We start from the raw sequence: 19,822 nt of genomic DNA, 5'->3' as shown, positions 1-19,822 counted from the left end.
GCTTAGTTGACACATTAGTCTGCTTGAACCGTTCAATGATGGATTTGTAGCTTTTGCTTAACAAGGGTTTTTTTTGTAGGGTTTTGTGTATCTTGTAAAGAAACTTCTGAATTCGACGGTGATACTGCTAAGTAGCCACATTAATTTACCTACAAGCAGTCGAAAGAATTTAGAGATAAAGAAAACCACATGTGGTTCACAACAGATTTTGTTCGATTTCAAGGGAACAAACGTGTATTACTGACTAAATCACAAATCCAATATCTTTCTATCACTAGCATTAAGAGAAATTAAATCCTACAAAATTGTTGCGGCTACAATAAATGGCCACTCGTGGAAATGATGAACGAGCCTACAGACAGTAAGTAGTACGCACATTAGAGTTACGTCAGGTGTTGTCAGTGTGTGTGTGTGGGCAGACGAAGTAAGCGTGACGTCAGGCGACCTTGCGGCCTTGCAGCACAAATATCGCTCTGTCCATACACAAACATTTTCAAGTGTTACCTTCACTTGCGTCAGCAATTTTATGTTTAAAATTATAAAAAAAATCTGATGAGAACACTAGGACGAATTTTTTCTTTTGTCTTTCTTTATCGCAGTTTGCATAAAATCTTGGAAGTTCAAATGAAACCTTGGCTCCGTGAAGACAAATACTATAACTTCAAACTTTTAATACATTTGGCATATTTTCAAATTCAGAATTTTGTCTACGTAATTAATGCTCATAAATGTTATACATGAAATAAAGCCATATGACACTTGAGTGGAAAGCTAAACTTCATCGCCTTAACAACTCCGCTTAAATAAAGCTACATATTTGAAGAAATGTTTTCAATAAAAGTAATAGATCAATATGTTGCAGTGTTTATACAAAGTTTAAAACATTATCAAATTAGAACCATTTTCAGAAATGTGCTAAAAAACACTCAAATTTTTATTTCTATAAAAAACTGAATAATCAACCTGTGATAATGGATGAAATCCGAATCCGATCAGGCATACGATAAACAAGCGTGCTACGACCAATGAAATCAAAAACATTATCCATCACTGCGGTTCTTATCACATTTTCAATAATTTCAAATGGTCATTGCCCTTATATAAATAAATTAATGTATTAAATATTTATTAAATAAATATACCACTCTCATTAACCCGTTAATCTTTGGTGTTTCTGAGATCGTTACTAAAATCAGCTGTGGTTAACCTGTTTGCTTTAAATTTGGAAATTGACTTACATATTTCAAAATCTATAATTCTATTGTGATTCGAGGCTAAACCTTACACAAAAGTGACTTTAGAGAATAGCACATACGGCCTTTTCTCCTAAAGTACTAACTATTCTTGCTAAACTATTATTTAGACATATAATACATGTCACTAAGTAAAAGTAGTAGTAAAGTAATCGCCTATTTTTTCAGGCGGGGCTTAACGTCCAACTACCAATTAGGTGTCATGGACGGAGGCGACTAGCAAACATACTTTACTGTAAATTTCTTTTATTAACCATTAAATAAAATGCAAGGCCTAAGACCGGGGAATCGAACCCAGGACCACAATGCATATTAGCTTTGCAGTACTCGCCTCTAACCACTCGGCTACCGTGGCGCCTACATGTCACTAAATAGAATGTTAATTTTAATTCTTAAGGGTTGGTTTTTTAAGAAAGGTAACGATAGGGTTTTTAAACCTTCCTTCCCTACAAACCAACAAAAAAAAATGATAGGCAGCTAGCTAACTAGACGGCTTAATGTCTTAAACGAGAACACACTTTTCGGTGGCTGGCAATGAACTGAACAAAGGGCGCCCATCATCTGAGGTAATTTTTCCAGTAGACTGCTGACCGAAGGATAGTGCTCTCCCGTTATAGACAACACTCTCCATTACCGGACATTGAGCTGTAAGAAGCTTCTAGGACGAAAAAAATCTAAAGGTTTAGCTGGATTCGAACCCGAGGTTTCCGCTTTGGAATTCAGTATACCAATATTAAATTACCACTGAACTAATTCCTTCCCCTATATTCCTAGTTTTAAATAAATTCGTAGTAACATTTTAGGAAAATGATTTGGATTTTTTTTTTCCAATGAAAACCAAAAATGCAGAGGAAAAATTAGTAAGTAAAGTAATCGCCATTTTTTCAGGCGAGGCTTAACGCCCAACTACCAATTAGTTGTCGTGGATGGAGGCGTCTAGCAAACGTACTTTACTGTAAATATCTTTTATTAACCATTAAATAAAATCTAAGTCGTAAGACCGGGAATCGAACCCAGCTCCACAACACACACTAGCTTCGCCTCTAACTGCTCGGCTACCGTGGCGCCCCAGAGGAAAAATTATTTTCATGAGTTATCATATTGTTTGCTAGACCTAGCTGGTAAAATAAATTCGAAACACAAGAAGCATTTCTGAGCCAAACATGTAAAATTAAAATGATTATAACTAAAAATTTAAAGAACCATAGAACAGGCATGTTGTTTAACTAAGTACCGTTATAAAATTCGGCCGCTGCAGTGCGTTCAACATTTGGCTTGTGCGCGTTGTGTACCTACATCTGTCAGGAAGAAACTAGACGCTATTACAGAATCATTCGTCCGTTTGAGTATTTAAAATGCTTCCGCCGATTGAGAATCCCGCCGACTGCGAAATACGTGTTGTGATTCGTTTTCTTAGTGCGAATGGTGTGAAAGCGGCTGAAATATATCGTAAGATCAGTGGCATTTTTGGAGAAAACATTATGAGCAGTGGGAATGGTAGGAAATGGGGTGGCATGCTGATACGGGAATCGTTTTCCTCCATTACAAATGTCCGTCCACACTTTGGCAAATCAAACTCAAGATCTCATGGGATCTTTTGGCTGGAAACAACTTGATCACCCTCTGTATAGCACAGTGAATAGCATTTGTTTCTGCCCGCGCCACGACGAGATAATGAGGCTAATAGTGTTGCAATGGTTGTCAAATCAGGAAGCCGACTTCTATGAACAAGGGATTCAGAAGCTGGTTGTACGATACGATAAGTGCCTTAATATTAGTGACAATTATGGGGAAAAGTAGATTAAGGTACCAGGCTTTCATGTAAAAATAAAATTGTTAAGAAAAGTTTTCTTGTTTTTCTTTTATTTCACTTGAAAAGCTCGCCTCTTACACATTTTGAGGTTTTGGAAAAAAAAACTGAAAAATCGATTAAGAGGCAATTCAGTTGGCTGATTTTGTCAAAAAAGCTTATTGTCATGTCATAATAATGGGTAGTAATTGTACCAAATATCAAATTTGAACTTTCAGCATTATTTTATTTTTTTGCACTTTTCGAGTTTAGATGACCAAAAAATAGGGTTTGAAAATTACAATTACGAAAAAAAGTTGGATTCAGGATTATACATGTTCGCTTAAAAAAACTATTTTTGGAAAAATTCGCTATAAACTAAAAAAATTTTATTAGTAATATGCTACTTCGATCAGCACTTCCAGTTAGAAGAAATGTTCTTAAAATTTATAATTTTGTGACATATTAAATCCTTATTAGTATTTAATAAGGGATAAGTATTTAATTTACTTGGCTGAAATGGCTGTTTAGAGCGAAGCTGAAAACTCCCCTCTGATCTGAAGGCTGATCCGCAGCTGGAATGGTGGTAGTTCTTAACCTTGCACACCTCTTCATATTGTATTTGAAAAGTTGAGACTTTTGAGTACTGGACACTGCAAGGGCACACCGAAAAAAGGGATTAGCCGGCTGCTTTCCCTATAACTTCCTAATATGGAATGATTAAGAGATGCTGAGCTACTGATGCAGTGAATCCGCTCTCACAAGATTAGAAAAGAAAAAAAAAACATTCGAATTTCTAGTTTTTGAACCCATGTACAAAGAAACCTGAAAACAGTTTTTTCTTGTTACAGCTGCTGGCAAGACAGCCACATATTTTCCTGGCTTGGAAGAACCGACTGGCCTAATCGAGGAGCCGAACGGTCAGATGGTCGAGGTACACCAGGCGCCGCCACCTTCGCTTTCCTCGCCTTCTCGGTCTTCACCACACTCTCAAGGATCCGAGACCGGCGAGAGATATTCCCGCAAAGTATTCGTCGGCGGACTGCCTCCGGATATCGATGAAGGTGAGCTTATGGTGTAATGTGGTTATTGTAGGTTACGTCTCTAAAAGTAAGACGACACATATTTAAGATTCCATCAGTGGGAACCTCACAAAGATTATAATCTTGAATAATTATTCAAGATTTAAGTAATTACTACCCCAGAATAACTCGGAAATGTGTTCAGTTAAATGTGTGTAAATGAAGTCGTGGTTTCTAAGATTTATATATATGCTTGGGTCGGGATCTGGCGTCGACAGAGGTTGAGTTAGCATTTCTTCCTTAATTAACGCTTTTCAGGGGCATTTAGAACAAATGTAACCATGTTATTAGATACCAGATCAAACCTTTTGTAGAACAATAAACAATTTCTATTCAAACAAATAAATATTTTATATAGCTCAGTTTTAAATGAATTTATAATATTAACTCACATACTACAAACACCACCCTTTAACAGGGTTACTATTGAAAGAGAAAGGACATTGTCAAGCTAAAGTCTTCCTCGAATCAATTTATTTTTATTTGAAAAAATTTAAGAAATACCTGTAAGTGGTTAATGCGGCCCTGAATAATTTATTTATATTTCAAGTTGAAATGAACCTCATTGCATTGCTTAACCATTAACCATTTTTACAGGTTTTAAAATTCTCTTATTTAAACATTTGTAATCAAAGTAATATTTTTTTGAACCACTTCATTTTTCACTCACTTTTCTAATCAAATTGATTTTATTATTACGTTAAAAATTGAACTATTTCTTGCACTAAAATCAAACCATTTAGATAGCATTTATTTTAACATTTGCATATTTTGAACAACTTTTTCTAAATGATACCATTGTGAAATAAATTTTTAATTTTTTATTTATGTATTAAACGTTTTATTACAGATTTTGAGCGCAGTTTCTACTCATATATAAAAACTTGTTTTAACTTTACAATTTTGTTAATAACTTACTAACTTTACAACTTAGAATAATTTGTATCATTTTTCCTAGAAATTCATATGATTTCCCAAATATTTACTAAATTTTTCCTCTTTTTTGTTAGATCTAGCTTTCTTTTTATAAATTTATCTTATAGTTATATTAATAACATTTTTGTGTATACTGGTATCAATTTTTATAATTTATTTTATTTAAATAGTTATTTTTTCACTGACATTTTTATTCTTTGATCTCTTCACTGAAGAAGAGACTATAACTCTGAAGAGGCTTCAGAGCAGAAAAGTTTAATTATATTTTTTTTTAAATCAGTTCGGAACTCACAAAAAATTGAACTAGTACGAGTAATAACAGCATTTAAAAATAATGAATAAAAAATAAAATAAAATGCAAAGACAACCTTCTTTTTGAACAAGCAAAAATTTTACGTGCCAAATCGATGTGCAAACAAAAAAAATTGGAAAGCATTTAATTTATAAATTTAGAAAAAGCAGAGTTAATAAAAAAAAAAAATTATTCATCTTACCTATGAACTGTTTTCTTATCTAAAAACAATAATGAAATCTGTATCAGTCCACCTTTATGATACAATATTTAAAATAAAAAATTCCAAATTTGCGAAGTATTAAATTTATGTTAAAAGTCAGTGGCCGGAGGTCCCGTGTGCAAATCCAGACGCGCTACCCTTAGACTTTCTCTTTCAAGAAATCTACTTTAAAAAAAACTACTTTCTGGTGACAATGTTGATGCTCAGGTTGGCAGTGCACTAAGAAGACTCCAGGTGCCAATGACCTTAGATATTGATGTGCATTAAATAAAGAAAAATAAATTGAATAAAGTCAAAGAGTCCGTATAAAATTATGTAAAAGGTTTGAAAAACAATAATGTATTTTAATAAAAAGATACGAGATATAATATTATCTTCTTATGTAACGAGAAACAATAATTTGTATTGGTACATCAAATAAAATAATGTAGTAATGGTGTTCTCTGGAGCCAAGAAGCACAATTTTCTTAAAGAAAATTGGTTCAATGTTTTGGGCTCCAAAAGTGTTCTTGGCCCCACCAAACTAGTAATACTAGTATTTTAGTAACGACCAAACATCTAATTAATTCATCAGTTTAAATTAAAAAATATATGAAAAGTTGTTAAGAGCATAAGGATGGCCTAAATTTGCATATATTTTTAAACAGCCCAGAAGATAGTCATAGGATCGAAACGTTAGGAGAAAATGTAATTGGTTAAAATAACTGTAAACAATAAAGTTGAACTTGTACTAATCTTTCAAGAAGTATTAAAATATTGAAAGCGGTTTATGTTAGGCTTTACTCGTACAAAATTTAATTAAACCTTTGTAATGCCTTTTATTTAATAATTTTCAGATTTTTAACCCATTTTATTTCAAATTAATTTTTTCTTTCAACCAATTTTGTATCAAATTTTGGATTTCTGCAAATCTTAACTCAAAAAATGTTTCATTTTAATTTGATTGAAGAAAAATTGAATTTGAGTATAAAATAAGACTTAGATAGACAAATGAATACCTGTTTTTAGCACTTTAATACCGATCTTCTTTGTTTATTTTGCAGACGAGATCACGGCAAGTTTTCGGAGATTTGGCCCGCTAGTAGTAGACTGGCCTCATAAAGCCGAGAGTAAGTCCTACTTCCCACCGAAAGGATATGCATTTTTGCTTTTTCAGGTTAGAGACTGTTACAAGTTAATATTCACTAATAATAACCAAATTAATCCCAACTAATGGGTTATGTAACTACTCCTTTTTAAAAGTAAAAAAGCTCTGTCGACTTGAAACCATTTCACCCACAAACACCGCACTTATTTATTCTCAAGACTGTGTTAAGTGCTTCTATAGTATATATGCTAGTCAGTATAATTGTGAGCTTTTTTAAAAATAAATAAATAAAATCAAACTTCTGCCTTTAAATTAATCATATATATTTTATGAATCTTCGTTGAACTTTGTAAGTATTCGTTTTGCGGACGAAATTCATTTTGAAAAGGCGCACGAAAATAGGCTGCATTTGAAAACAGTTAAAATGCATTTCAATTAATGAAAATAGATCGATAAAACGACGACACATGCAACTCTTGGAAATATTGTGGCACAGAAGATTCACCTTCTTGTAAAGTTTGGACTCAGGTTAAATAATTCATAATTGCAATCGAAGGATATAGAGCAGTGATGGCGAACCTATGACCCGCGGGTCAGACACTGACTCGCACAAGCTTTTTCACTGACCCACAATTGCTACACATCCATTTGTTTTTTTTACGCGGGTTGATTTAGATTTTCTAATTGTGTGGATAATTTATATTCTATCTTTATTTTTTACAATCACGCATTGACACAAAAGCAATTTAAATGCTATCTATAATCTTTAGTTTGATCATTACAGTTCTAAAACGCAAATTACGACAAATGCTTTTGTAGTATTTGAAATAAAGCAAAAGTGTTTACAAAATATCAAATAAAATGTATAATTTTACTCATACTCGTATTTTGTTTGTTTAAAAAACAACCCAAAGCAAATAACCATATTTAGATTTTTCTTTAGATAAAACACACTTTTGTAAGGTTTTGTTCAGTTATGTTTGTAAAAAGAGACTTCCATAGCACTTGTTTCGTCCCGTTTTACCCGTTAAGCCAACTGAATTTTAAAGATGTTTAGTTTTGAAAATATTCAGTTTAAAATTTTTAAACTTAACTTTTGTGCAAATGGGCATTAGTGACCCAAGAGCTAGTACTAAAAAACAATGAACAAAATTTGACCCACGTCTCAAAAAGGTTCGCATCCCTGATATAGAGGGTATTTTAAAATTATGAATGAATGCGAAATGAATTCTGTAAACAAAATGATACTGATTTTGTTCAAAATTATAAAATATAATAAGAATTCGAAGACATTCAGGACAAGATTACTTCCAATTGCAAATTGAGATTGTAGCATGCTGCAATTTATTTCAAGCACAGAAAAACTTAATTTTTTTAAATTAACTTATTTTTTCCACTCATTGATAAATTACAAATAGAATAAAAAAGATTACAATCCGCATTTATGGATGAATTTCCTGCTACTTTTACAATGCCTTTTTAAAAACTAAATTAAATTATGGTTTTCTTGATACAGGATGAGAGTTCTGTACAACAGCTGATCGATGCATGTATACAAGATGATGACAAACTGTATCTGTGTGTATCTTCGCCAACAATCAAAGACAAACCTGTACAGATAAGACCATGGCGCCTATCGGACGCTGATTTCGTGTTGGATGCTTCAATGCCATTAGATCCCCGCAAGACTGTATTCGTAGGCGGTGTACCAAGACCACTTAAAGCAAGTAAGTTACTTGCATTGAATAAATATATTTTATTTACTAGAGTATTGTACAAAACTCAAATACGAACATAAATGGTATTACCGTCTGTTAGAAGCTTGTAAAATTAAGAGGCGTGTTTTTTAAGTAAGTACCGTTTTTAAGAAAAACAAGTATACTTTTCTTAACAATTTTATTTTTACATGAAAGCCTGTACCTTGATCTACTTTTCTACATAATTGTCACTAATATTAAGGCACTTACCGTATCGTACATCCAGGTTTTGAATCCCATCCTCTTAGAAGTCTGCCGCTTGATTTGACAACCACTGCAACACGGTCGTTTTGATCTCATCTCGCCGTTGTGACGCGGGCCTTCCCGTGGTTGGTATACTGGATTCGAATCCAGCTAAACCCTTGAATTTTTTTTTCCTAGGAGCATTAAGATGCCTCAATATCCGGTAATGGATGCCCTATGGTTACCTTTCTTAAAAAACAATCCTTTAATAATAAAATTAAATTCTATTTAGCGATATGTATTACTTGTCTAAATAATAGTTTTGCACTACAAGATCATTGGACAGGCCTGTAAAGATGTAAGTGACGTTTTAACCAGCTCGTCACTGAAAGTTAATAATTTAATTAGTAAAATCATCGCTTTAGCCAGTATGTACTTTTCCTTCAGTTGAAATTTAGGTCCTGATACTTTTGCTAATGTCTTCACTTGTAACGGCCTTCTCGATGATACTTAACCACTTCTTTTTCTAGTATCATTATTTGCATGCTATTGAGGTTGAACACAGAAAGGAGTTGTTTTGAACTTCAAACTTCACACTTATTTATCATTATTATTATTCTTACCTTAAATTATATAATCTTTTGTTTTTGTTTTTTTATGACAGTCGAACTGGCGATGATAATGGATCGACTGTATGGTGGAGTTTGTTACGCGGGTATAGACACAGATCCGGAATTAAAATATCCTAAAGGTGCTGGTCGAGTGGCCTTCTCTAATCAGCAAAGTTACATAGCTGCAATATCTGCAAGATTTGTACAGTTACAGCATGGCGATATCGATAAAAGGGTAAAAATGTCATGTTTTTCCTAATAGAAGTAGTAATAATATTAGCAATTTTCTGCCCCTGCCAGAAGAAGTGACTTACCAGAAAGTATTGAAGTAAGTTGTGTACCAAGGTAAATTCCGCTACAACCAATATTCGTACAGTGAATTTTATTGTGGAGTAATGTTCATAGTATTTGGTGACTGATTTATTAATCCAGAAGAAAGTAAGAATACAAAGCTTTTGACCAAGGGACTAGGTCATCTTCAGGGCTGTGGAACATGTTTTTACAGTAACAGGATTTGCAGTGAATTTATTTATTTATTTATTTATTCCCCAATTAAATTCATGACTATTTTCTTTCAATATTGTGGTTTCCTAGTTGAAGAATACTTTAGTTTATTTTATTTTTTAATTGCAAGTTTTGAGTGTATGTGTGTGCTTATTTATCGCATGGAATGAAAAGCGCGTCCGAAAATGATAAGGGTATGTGATTAAGATGGGGATCTACATAGAAACCTTAAATCGGAGATGAAGAGAGTAAATGTTTAAGTAAATCAGTTAAGGTAATGATAAATCAGTTAAGGTAATTGATGAAATTAAATGGATATTAAAAATCCCCTGTTTTAATTAGAACAGAGACCACTTCGTCTATAGGAACATATTTATATTTGGCCTTATTTTGTATTTACAGAGTCTTGTGATCCAATAAAAAATGTCGAGAGAGTGCATCCTATGAAATTTGGTAGATTATCCTCCAACGCAAATATGCAAATGCAAATAAAGATTTTTTCTTATAAAAGAAATTAAGTCTATTTGGTAAAATAGAGTTGAAGTAGAGCTCAATTTCGAAACAGACCAACGAATTGTCATAGTTTATGCAGTTCTGAAACAAAACAAAAAATATCAGACTTTCTAAACTTTCTTTTAGAAAAATTAAGTATATTAGGTGGGGTAGTCTTGGATGTATCGAAGGAGGAAATAGTTGCAACATCAATATTGTAAGAGAAAACGTTTCTTCGGTAAAAAGAAAAATAGAGAATGGAATTTAGAGTTAACAGGTACTCAGCGTTAGTTACATTTAGAGGGCTCAGTTTGCCCAGCAATTTAATTTTGAAATTAAAACTGTCCGGTAGGACAGTTGTATAAGGGTTGATCGTCAAAAACTGCACGAAAAAGCGTCATGTTGAAAAAAAACCAACTTTGACAATTTTTTTCTCTTTTTCTATAAAAGATAAAATTCCCAAATTTTCTTTAAAATAAAGGGCAAACCCTCCTTTAAAACTGTAATTTTTTTTGCAACAACCCAGATCTAATAGGTTTCGAGAAAAAAGTTGCCAAAAATGAGCAAAAACGACTTTTTCAAAAAATGTTCTTGTTCTTGTTCTTCTTCTTCTTCTTGTTCTTGTTACTTTTTTGTAAACAACGTAGCGCCTAAACGCGTTGGCCGATTTTCATGAATGAGGTGTCATTCGATTCGGAATTTTATGTAGATGTGCCTTTTGGGGGTCTCGATCCTGTACATCGAATGGGAGAGGAGTTAGCCTCCTTTATGTAAGGCTCCCACCAAAATTATTATTACTAATTACTCTGTAAATCTTGGCCCGATTTTGATAAAATTTGGTAGGATGATAGGGTTAGGGCTCCCCTACGTAACATTAAAGCGGCGATCAGATCTTACACTTGTTAAGGGGAAGTATAGCAATCATTGCAAATTATCGACACGTGAACCGATTTTCATGAATGAAGTGTCATTCGAATCGAAATTTTGTACAGATTTGCACTTTAAAAGTCTCGACGCCGTGCCTCATAAGGAGGGGAGTTTGCCCCACCCAAATAAAGCCCTTTCTAAAACTATTATTACCAATATTTCTATAACGCTTAGTCCGATTTTGATAAAATTCAGCTCGAATAAGTGGTTAAAGCTCCTCTACGTTGCTGATGCTCTTGCACCTACTAAGAGGAAGTACTGCAATTGTTTAAATTATCAATGAGTGAACCGATTTAAATCAATGAATTGTCGTTCGATTAAAAAAATCTTTGCCTCTTTGCCTTTTAGGAAGAAGTACTGCAATCGTAGTTTATTTTTCTTACTCCTCTTAAAAGGAAGTACTGAAATCGCAGTTTAATTTTGCTATTTACGTACAAATACCTTCCTATGTTATTCAAAACGCTTTTTCAAAAAAATTGTTATTGAGTATGGTTTGGGGGAACACAACTATAATCATTCTTTAAAAAGATCTCTCTAGTGGTAGTTACGGTTCCGACTTAACACCTTATCAGATTATAATGATAGAATTGTTTATTACAAATTTTAAAAAAATCTGTAAGAAAGATATGTAACTTTGTAAAATAGACAAAAAGGAAAATCTATCCAAAAGGTACAAAAATCTCCTTAACAAAATCTTACAGTTTAAAATGTTAAGTATAAGGGTTGATTAAACGCCAAAAGGTACACAAATCAGCGAGTACCCAACATTTCATTAATAGCTAAGTAATTCTACTGCATTAATTTTCATTAATAAGTTATTTTTTAGAATTTATTAGATGTCACAGACCCTTATGCTGGCCATTTTCGTCTACAAAATATATGTTCAAGTAGCACTGTAGATTGACTGTAATATCTAGTTATCTATTATAATGAAACTATTAATTACAGGTTAAAAAGAAAAACGTTAAAAAAATTAAAAAAAATTATGAGGCTAAAAAATTCAAAACTTTTTTTTAAAAGAAACTTCACCAACATACATCAATGATTTTCAAAAATCGTCGGTTTAAGTTCATTCTTCGATTAAAGTAATTGTTATTTTATGAAGTAGTCAAACGTTTATAATAATTATCTGGCTTTATCGCAAGTAACATAGTTTTCTTCAATTACATTCTCAATGTAGGTATTCATCCCACAATGTTGTATATATGTAATCTAAAATAAATAAGATATGCATATTTTTAGGACAGCTAATTATTCCAGTATTTTACTGTAAGTAAAATTAGGAGGTCTAAATTAAATTACAGTCGAGAAATGAATAATTGTTGTTGAATAATCTACTTGTTATTAACTGTGTGTTATTTGTGCTCACGATTATTTCGGTAAGACGAATTCAAGACTGTAGCCTACTCTAACTTTGTCTTTTTCTACTTTAACATGCATGTACATATATATGTGATTTATCACAATTATAACAAAAAAATATTATAAATGAAGTGGCCAGCATAAGGGTCTGTGACATCTAATAAATTCTAAAAAATAACTTATTAATGAAAATTAATGCAGTAGAATTACTTAACTATTAATGAAATGTTGGGTACTCGCTGATTTGTGTACCTTTTGGCGTTTAATCAATCCTTATACTTAACATTTTAAACTGTAAGTTTTTGTTAAGGAGTATGTTTGGTGTCCTGAGATACAATAGTTTTCTTGAAATCCTCAAAATAGAAAGTAGAACAGCTTTTTTGCTAGCTTTCATCCTTGCTGGTAATTTTAACTCCCGTTATAATGTTTGACGAGTGTTGTGACAATAAAGGAAACTATCTTTTATTGGCCAAGTAACTCAGTAATCTTCGAAGTGAAGACGTACTCTTGCATAGTTGTATTCGAGAATAAATAATTGTAAATGGATCGGCATAAATATCTCTGAATTTTAAAAAGACAAAATTTATTTAGAGATATTACATAAAATTAATAATTAATGTGCTTTCAGAGCTACATAGTGAATAAGACAAAATTTGGATTCTCTCCCTAACAAAACGTACTAATAAGTATGTAATTGGTGTCAAAAACAGTGAACTGGTGGTGGGGAAGGATCAGCGCTTACGCAGTCCCTTAGGCTAACTAGCCTTATCTAAGCACTGTTTGTTTCAACTAAACTACTCAAAAGTTGCTAAGGAATTTATAAATAACATCAAATATAATTAACTTGCACAATGTTTTGATGTTTATCTCGTTATTTTGTCATTCAATATTTGTTTATATTAAGGAATTAATGCACTTGTTAGTCGTACAAAGGTTAATTCATTTTGATAAACGACAAAAACAAACATTGCTAATTTTGTCCTTTAAAATGATTCCGTATTCTAATGCATTTGAAAGTAAATGAACTTTTTTTTTCTTCTCAATTCTAATTTTTTATCATGGAAAGAAGACCTCTAAGTGATGAAAGGGCAGATTTAATTGTCCAGTTTCATTTACAGGGCCTTTCTCAGCTTGAAATTGCTAATGCTTTGAACATTGCGCCAAGTGTTGTTTGCCGAGCATTGCAAAGATACCGCGAGTTTGGAACTGCACAAAGATGCCATGGCGGTGGGAATTTTCGAAGAACCACTGAAAGAGAAGACCGCCTAGTGAGGATGAATGCCCGCAGAAACCCTTTTTTGACCGCCCGACAGTTACAAAATCGTCTTTTTGAATCCTCTGGGACTCAAGTATCTGATCAAACGATTAGAAATCGATTGAGAGAGGTTGGTTTGCGTTCGTATCGCCCAGTTAGAAGGCCCTCTTTGGATACTCGGCACAGAAGAGCAAGATTGGAATGGGTAAACTCTAGGTTGAGGGAGAATCAAAACTGGGAATTTGTATTGTTTAGTGACGAGTCAAGATTCTGTTTATGGAGTGATAGCAGACGTTTGCGAGTGTGGAGAAGGCCAAACACTCGTTTTGAGCCACAATTCATCCAACCGGAACAGCACACCGCGGTGGCGGTGTCATGGTGTGGGGTGGAATTACTCTCAACAATCGTACTGAACTACACATCATTCAGGGCACTTTAAATGGGATCAGATACAGAGATGACATTATTCGGGGGTTTGTCTCAGACTTCCGAGACAATATTGGGCCACAATTTGTTTTTCTCGACGACAATGCCCGCCCTATCCGCGCCAGATGTGTTCTTGAAGAAATTCGTCGTCTCGGCATTACCCACTTACCACTGCTAGCACTATCACCAGACCTAAACCCAATAGAGCACATTTGGGAAAATTTACAGAGACGACTAAATAACCATCAGCCCCAGGAACACCGGAGAGCTTGCTAACGTTTTAACGTTACTATGGGAAGAAATTCCGCAAGAAGAAATAGCTGCCGTTATTTTGAGTATGGCAAACCGTTGTGCAGCTGTTCAGAGAGTAAGAGGAGGCTACACCAGGTACTTAAAAACTATTAATTGGATTAACAAAATAAAAATTGTGGAAAAACCAGAGGAAATGTTTTCCACAATTTGTTAGGCGACACTCACGGCTTTTGTTAAATCGTGTTTTATCTTTGTTTTTAAAAATTTTATTTGTGAAAGATAATGTGATATTAAAAGACAAATGAAGCAACTTTTATTTAAAAAAATATATAACTCTTTCTGTCTTTTTTTGATCTTTTTATTGCAATTCCTTAGCAACTTTTGAGTAGTATATGTGAAACATAATTCAATTTTTTGTATGTTTGCAGGTAGAAGTAAAGCCGTACGTGCTGGACGACCAGATGTGTGACGAATGCCAGGGACAACGATGTGGAGGCAAGTTCGCACCCTTCTTTTGTGCGAACGTCACTTGCCTGCAGGTAATTCTAATTGCTTTATTATATGGAGTGTAAACCTAATGACCGTAGCAAGTTCCAACATTAAATCTCATTCACATACACCACATTGTTTTCTGCTGGAAAACAGCACTAGTCCGTCCTCTAAATAAAATCTCAAATCCTACTTTTCCCAGTGATTTTCGTCTTATTTCGCTCTTATCGAATTTTAAACCCTTCGAACGCTTAGTGCATTCCCAGCTCGCAAATTACCTTGAACAGAACAATCTCCTTAATCCACTTCAATCTGGCTTTCGCCCATCTTATTCCGCTCAATCAGCACTCTTGAAAGTTACTCATGACCTACAGACGGCTGTTGACAACCAAAAACTTACAATCCTTATACTCCTAGACTTCTCCAAAGCCTTTGATACCGTTGACCACTATATCTTGCTCTTCAAACTTCAATCTCTCTGTTTCTCCAATAGCACCCTCCGCTGGTTCCAAATCCTTCCCAATTCGTCGTCACTCCTAATAGTAATCCTTCTTCACTTCTTCCTTTGTCACGTGTTGTACCTCAAGGTTCTTCTCTATCTCCCACTCTCTTTTCCATTTATATCAATGACCTTCCTCTTTCCATCTCCCATTCCCAGTACCACCTATATGCTGGTGATTTTTAGATTTGCCTATCCTTTTCCCCGTCGGATCTGTTTGAAGCTGTATTTAAACTTCAAGAAGACCTCAACAATATCACGGAAAATAAACTTACTTAAATGCAGAAAAGACCAAAGAAAGTGTAATTGGCTCCAACTCACTCATTTAATCATTGTTCTCTTCCTAATCTTTTCCTATATGACATCCTAATATAATATTTTTCCTCTGTTAAAAACCTCGGTATCACTTTTGATCAAAACCTATCCTGGAAAACCTATGTTTCCCAAATTTCTTGCCGCTCCATCCATATCCTGAAGCAGTTTAATAATTCCCGTCACCCTTTTCCAATTAAGACCCGGCAACTCCTAGTTTCCTCCCTTATTTTCAACCATTTCGACCATGGTTGCTTAGTGTATGGCGGTTTTTCTGGTAATATTGAAAATAAGCTCAAGCGCCTCATGAACTGCTTCATACAATTTATTTTCAGCATTCCCAGAGACTCTCGCATTTCGCACTAGTACGATGAGTTGAAGTGGCTTTTTCCTGTCTACCGCTGCCAGTATTTTTTGGCTCCATTTCTTTTCCAAGTTATCCAATCTCAAAGATTTTATTATTTTTCAACTCTTCAAGTTCAAATCCTCGATCCATTCCGTAATACTCTATCTTCCCTGACACCGTACTTCTTCCTTTGACAAATCTTTCCTAACTCGCTCTACCTCTCTGTGGAACTCCTTACCAGCATCCGTCCGCCATGTTTGTACTCTTTCCATCTTTAAATCCCTTCTGTTCAATTATCTCCTTTCGACTCAGCTTCCTCTGAAATAGTAATTGATTGTATTTATTTTTTTAATTTTAATTTTAATTTTTATAAATACTTGTGTATTTTTGTTTATAAATATTTAAAATACAGGCCAAAACAATAGGGCCTCCAGTTGAACATGTATTTATTCTAAGGGGACAATAGTCCCAGGATAATAAATTTATTTTCATTCATTCATTCACATTTGGTGTATAATGGTATTAAGGTAGTTATAGAATCTGATCGCACATACTCCTAACAACTATCCGTTACACAGCCCAAAATACATCAAACACATTCAATACGTTGCTCATTCCTAAACTGCTATTCTGTTCTTCTTCTTTGAAACAGTTTTCGCGCCACCTGGTGAAGCATTGCTCAGTAACTTTTTTCAGTTGCAATCACCAGGAGAAATGAGATGTATGAGATAATAGTAACTTATTGCTGGCTTATTTATATGGTTGATGACCAGTAAAAATATGATAAATAACAGCAGCTTTCAATAAATGACCAAGTCCTCTTTTTTAAAATAGAACTTAGCCATTTATTCCTAGCTCATGTAGAAAATTAAATTCACAGTTATTCTCATGGTGTAGTAGTTATGAAGCGATGCTTTATAAGTGAGAGATTCCCTCATGAAGCTTTTTATTTTCTAGAAAAAATTATTTTAGTAAAGTATGTGCTTCTGCCCCCACCCACGACATCTAATTGGTAGTTGGACATTAAGCCCTCCTGGAAAAATGGGCGATTACTTTACTGTTCCTCATAATTTTTAGGTTAGTTATTGAGGTTAACTGAGAATTAGTAGTGGAGTTTAAAATTTATTTCATTAAATCTCTTTTGAAATGAGTAGTTAAAGAGTTTAGTTTAGCAGTTGCTGCGGTGAACTGGTAAGCCAGAAGTGGTGTTCCCTGATTCAACCCAGGAATTAATTTTTTTAAATTATTTATTTTCTACTCTTATTATTTTTTTTTTTCCTAGGAGCCTTTACAGTTCACTGACCGGAAGCTTGTAGTGCTCTTGGAAGGCTATAGATGCCTTAGGTGCTGCGCGTTTAATTAAAAAATAATTTAAGAAAAAAAAGTGCTTGGATAAAATTTGATACTAGTATTTTTTTATTTCTAGTTATGAATGAAAAGGAATTAAAGAATACATTATCGCTATAATACTTAAAGTTGCAACGAGGTTTACATTCAGATCTCTATTAGTAAAGTAAAGTAATGCCAATTTTTTCAGGCGGGCCTTACGTCCAACTACCAATTAGGTATCATGGACTGAGGCGGCTAGCGACATATTTTACTGTAAAGTTTAACATCAAATAAAATCCAGCCTAGATCGGAAATCGAACCCAGTACCACAATACATATTAGTTTTGCAAGCCTTGCCTCTAACTGTTCGGCTACCGTGGCGCCTGAGATCTCTGTTGTGTAAAATTAAAGATTATGATTCAGAGATACGTTTTGAAGTTAGCTAGTTGCTATTAATTAGTCTTAATGCAAGAAAGATAGAATGTACAATAACTCATAACTTTTTTGGACATTCTGTACAGCCATCAAATTTTCGTGAGAAGAGAAGTTTTCAAATTGCAAATTAATAAAGTAAAGTAATAGCTTACTTTTTCAGGCGGGCTTAACGTCCGTCCAACTACCTGTGGAAGCACATACTTTACTCAGAAACAATAATTAATAATAGTTAAGAACCGATGCGAGTTCGAATCCAGCTGCTGCTCTTTAGATTATTTTCTTGCTACGAGCTTCTGACATCTCCGGACAGTGTTTTCTGTAACGAGAGAACACTATCCAGAGGCCGGAAGTGCACTGATCACCTCAGATATTGTCGCGCCTTAAATAAATAAAAAAAAAAAAATATATAAAAAATAATAATATTTTTACATACTTTAGAATTAGAATAGAATTATAAATTTTTAAGAACGGATTAGAAGAAAGTGATAGTTCGTAAAATTAAAAATCATATTATGAAAAGAAGTTGAATGTGATGTATCGATACTGTATTCGTAGGCGAATCTGTTTTAGATATGGCTGTGCTGAAGTTGGTTGGGTGGAGTACAGCTTTGAAGGTTTTAGCGTGCTCACACAATCTATGATTAACATATTAATTTTTAGATGTAAAGAAGAGTCTTTTATATATATTATCTCCGTTTCAAATAGTTAGGTTGATTGTGGAACTATGACGGAGGTGAGGAATCGTCAGCTTTTCGGGCAGCCAGGCGGTTTTACTCGTCAATTCAAAGCTACTGTGGGACTGCTATCCTGATGATCGATAGCCAAAACAATTTTTATGAAGAAAGGCGTAGATTCAACCAAGGAGCTCCAGGGGAGCTTGGATGTTAAGGACTTAATCTAACTTGAGTAGAGCTTCTGGAAATTCATGTATCGCATGAGTTTGGCAACAATAACAACCTGTGTAGGTATTTTTTCGGAAGAAGAGAATACGACTGTACAAATATTGTGTCATTGGTCAGGGCTGTGTGGTTGTGACTTAGGTTTCTAAAAGTAGACAAAAATAATGATTTAAAATTTTATCTTATAGCCTTTCTTCTAGCTTCGAAGACTGATCAAACAGCCAAAGTTGAGGAGGGGAGGACCTCTAACTTATAGGTTGAACAATAGAAGACATTTTGGGGTCGTGGTGGCCAGCCTTTCAGGCCATCTCCAATGACATCTAGCCTGAAATAATCCTGTTTGATTTAAGAAAAAGTAGTTTGTACACTGCCTCTCTAGCATTACGCAAAAAAGCTTCGTACGGAAACTGAGTATTTGAAGAGGAAATAATATTAATAGAGACTCTTACTATCACCCTTTTTTTTATAATTGTTTTTGTTTTTTATCTGCGCACGCTGCAGTACTACTGCGAACACTGCTGGGCGACGATCCATTCAAGACCTGGACGTGAGTTTCACAAACCATTGGTGAAGGAAGGCGCAGATCGACCCAGAGCACTGCCATTCCGCTGGTGTTAACACCTCTCATTTTTAGGCACCTCAACTTAAAACAAAAGAAAAAAATTTTTTTTTAATGATAAAAAAACTTTTTTGAAAAAAAAGAAATTTTTAAAATAAACGTTTAAAAAACACAACAAAGTAATATTTAGCTAATTTTAAATCGTAGGAAAGTGAAGTAAAAAAATGGAATATTTGAATACAAACCTCTTAAGAGAGAAAAAAAAAAATTAGTATGAAGTTATAATCTTAACAATTGCTATTAGAATAAATTATGGCTAATAATAAATAAATACATAAAGTAAATTACTCAAAAATGAAGTTTGAAATAATACTAAAAGCAAAAAACAGCTATTTCTCATAATTAAAAAATACAATTTTTTGTCTATAAGATAGCATTTGCACTCTTTTTATTCAATTCGAATAAGAATTTTAATAATAATAACAATAATTAAATAATTTATAATAAAACTAAATATATATAT

The 19,822-nt window shown here is 33.7% G+C and overlaps 1 protein-coding gene across 1 annotated transcript in view; it reads left to right on the top strand.

The window, feature by feature from the left end:
- The window catches only part of orb2 (cytoplasmic polyadenylation element-binding protein orb2), a 55,824-nt gene extending 36,340 nt beyond the window's left edge, over window positions 1-19,484 (top strand). Inside the window, exons 3-8 of the mRNA XM_074143638.1 lie at window positions 3,894-4,106; window positions 6,619-6,731; window positions 8,179-8,389; window positions 9,267-9,448; window positions 14,860-14,970; window positions 19,242-19,484. Of these exons, the coding sequence (XP_073999739.1) occupies window positions 3,894-4,106; window positions 6,619-6,731; window positions 8,179-8,389; window positions 9,267-9,448; window positions 14,860-14,970; window positions 19,242-19,358 (947 nt within the window). The 3' untranslated portion in view covers window positions 19,359-19,484. The remainder of the gene's footprint in view (window positions 1-3,893; window positions 4,107-6,618; window positions 6,732-8,178; window positions 8,390-9,266; window positions 9,449-14,859; window positions 14,971-19,241) is intronic.
- Window positions 19,485-19,822: the final 338 nt, after the last annotated feature.

This window comes from Rhodnius prolixus, unplaced genomic scaffold (assembly GCF_049639745.1).
Source record: "Rhodnius prolixus isolate KJV_2025 unplaced genomic scaffold, Rpr scaffold_12, whole genome shotgun sequence".
NCBI classification, from domain to species: Eukaryota; Metazoa; Arthropoda; class Insecta; order Hemiptera; family Reduviidae; genus Rhodnius; species Rhodnius prolixus.
Note: the sequence above shows the minus strand (reverse complement) of the source record. Positions and strands in the feature narration are given on the sequence as shown.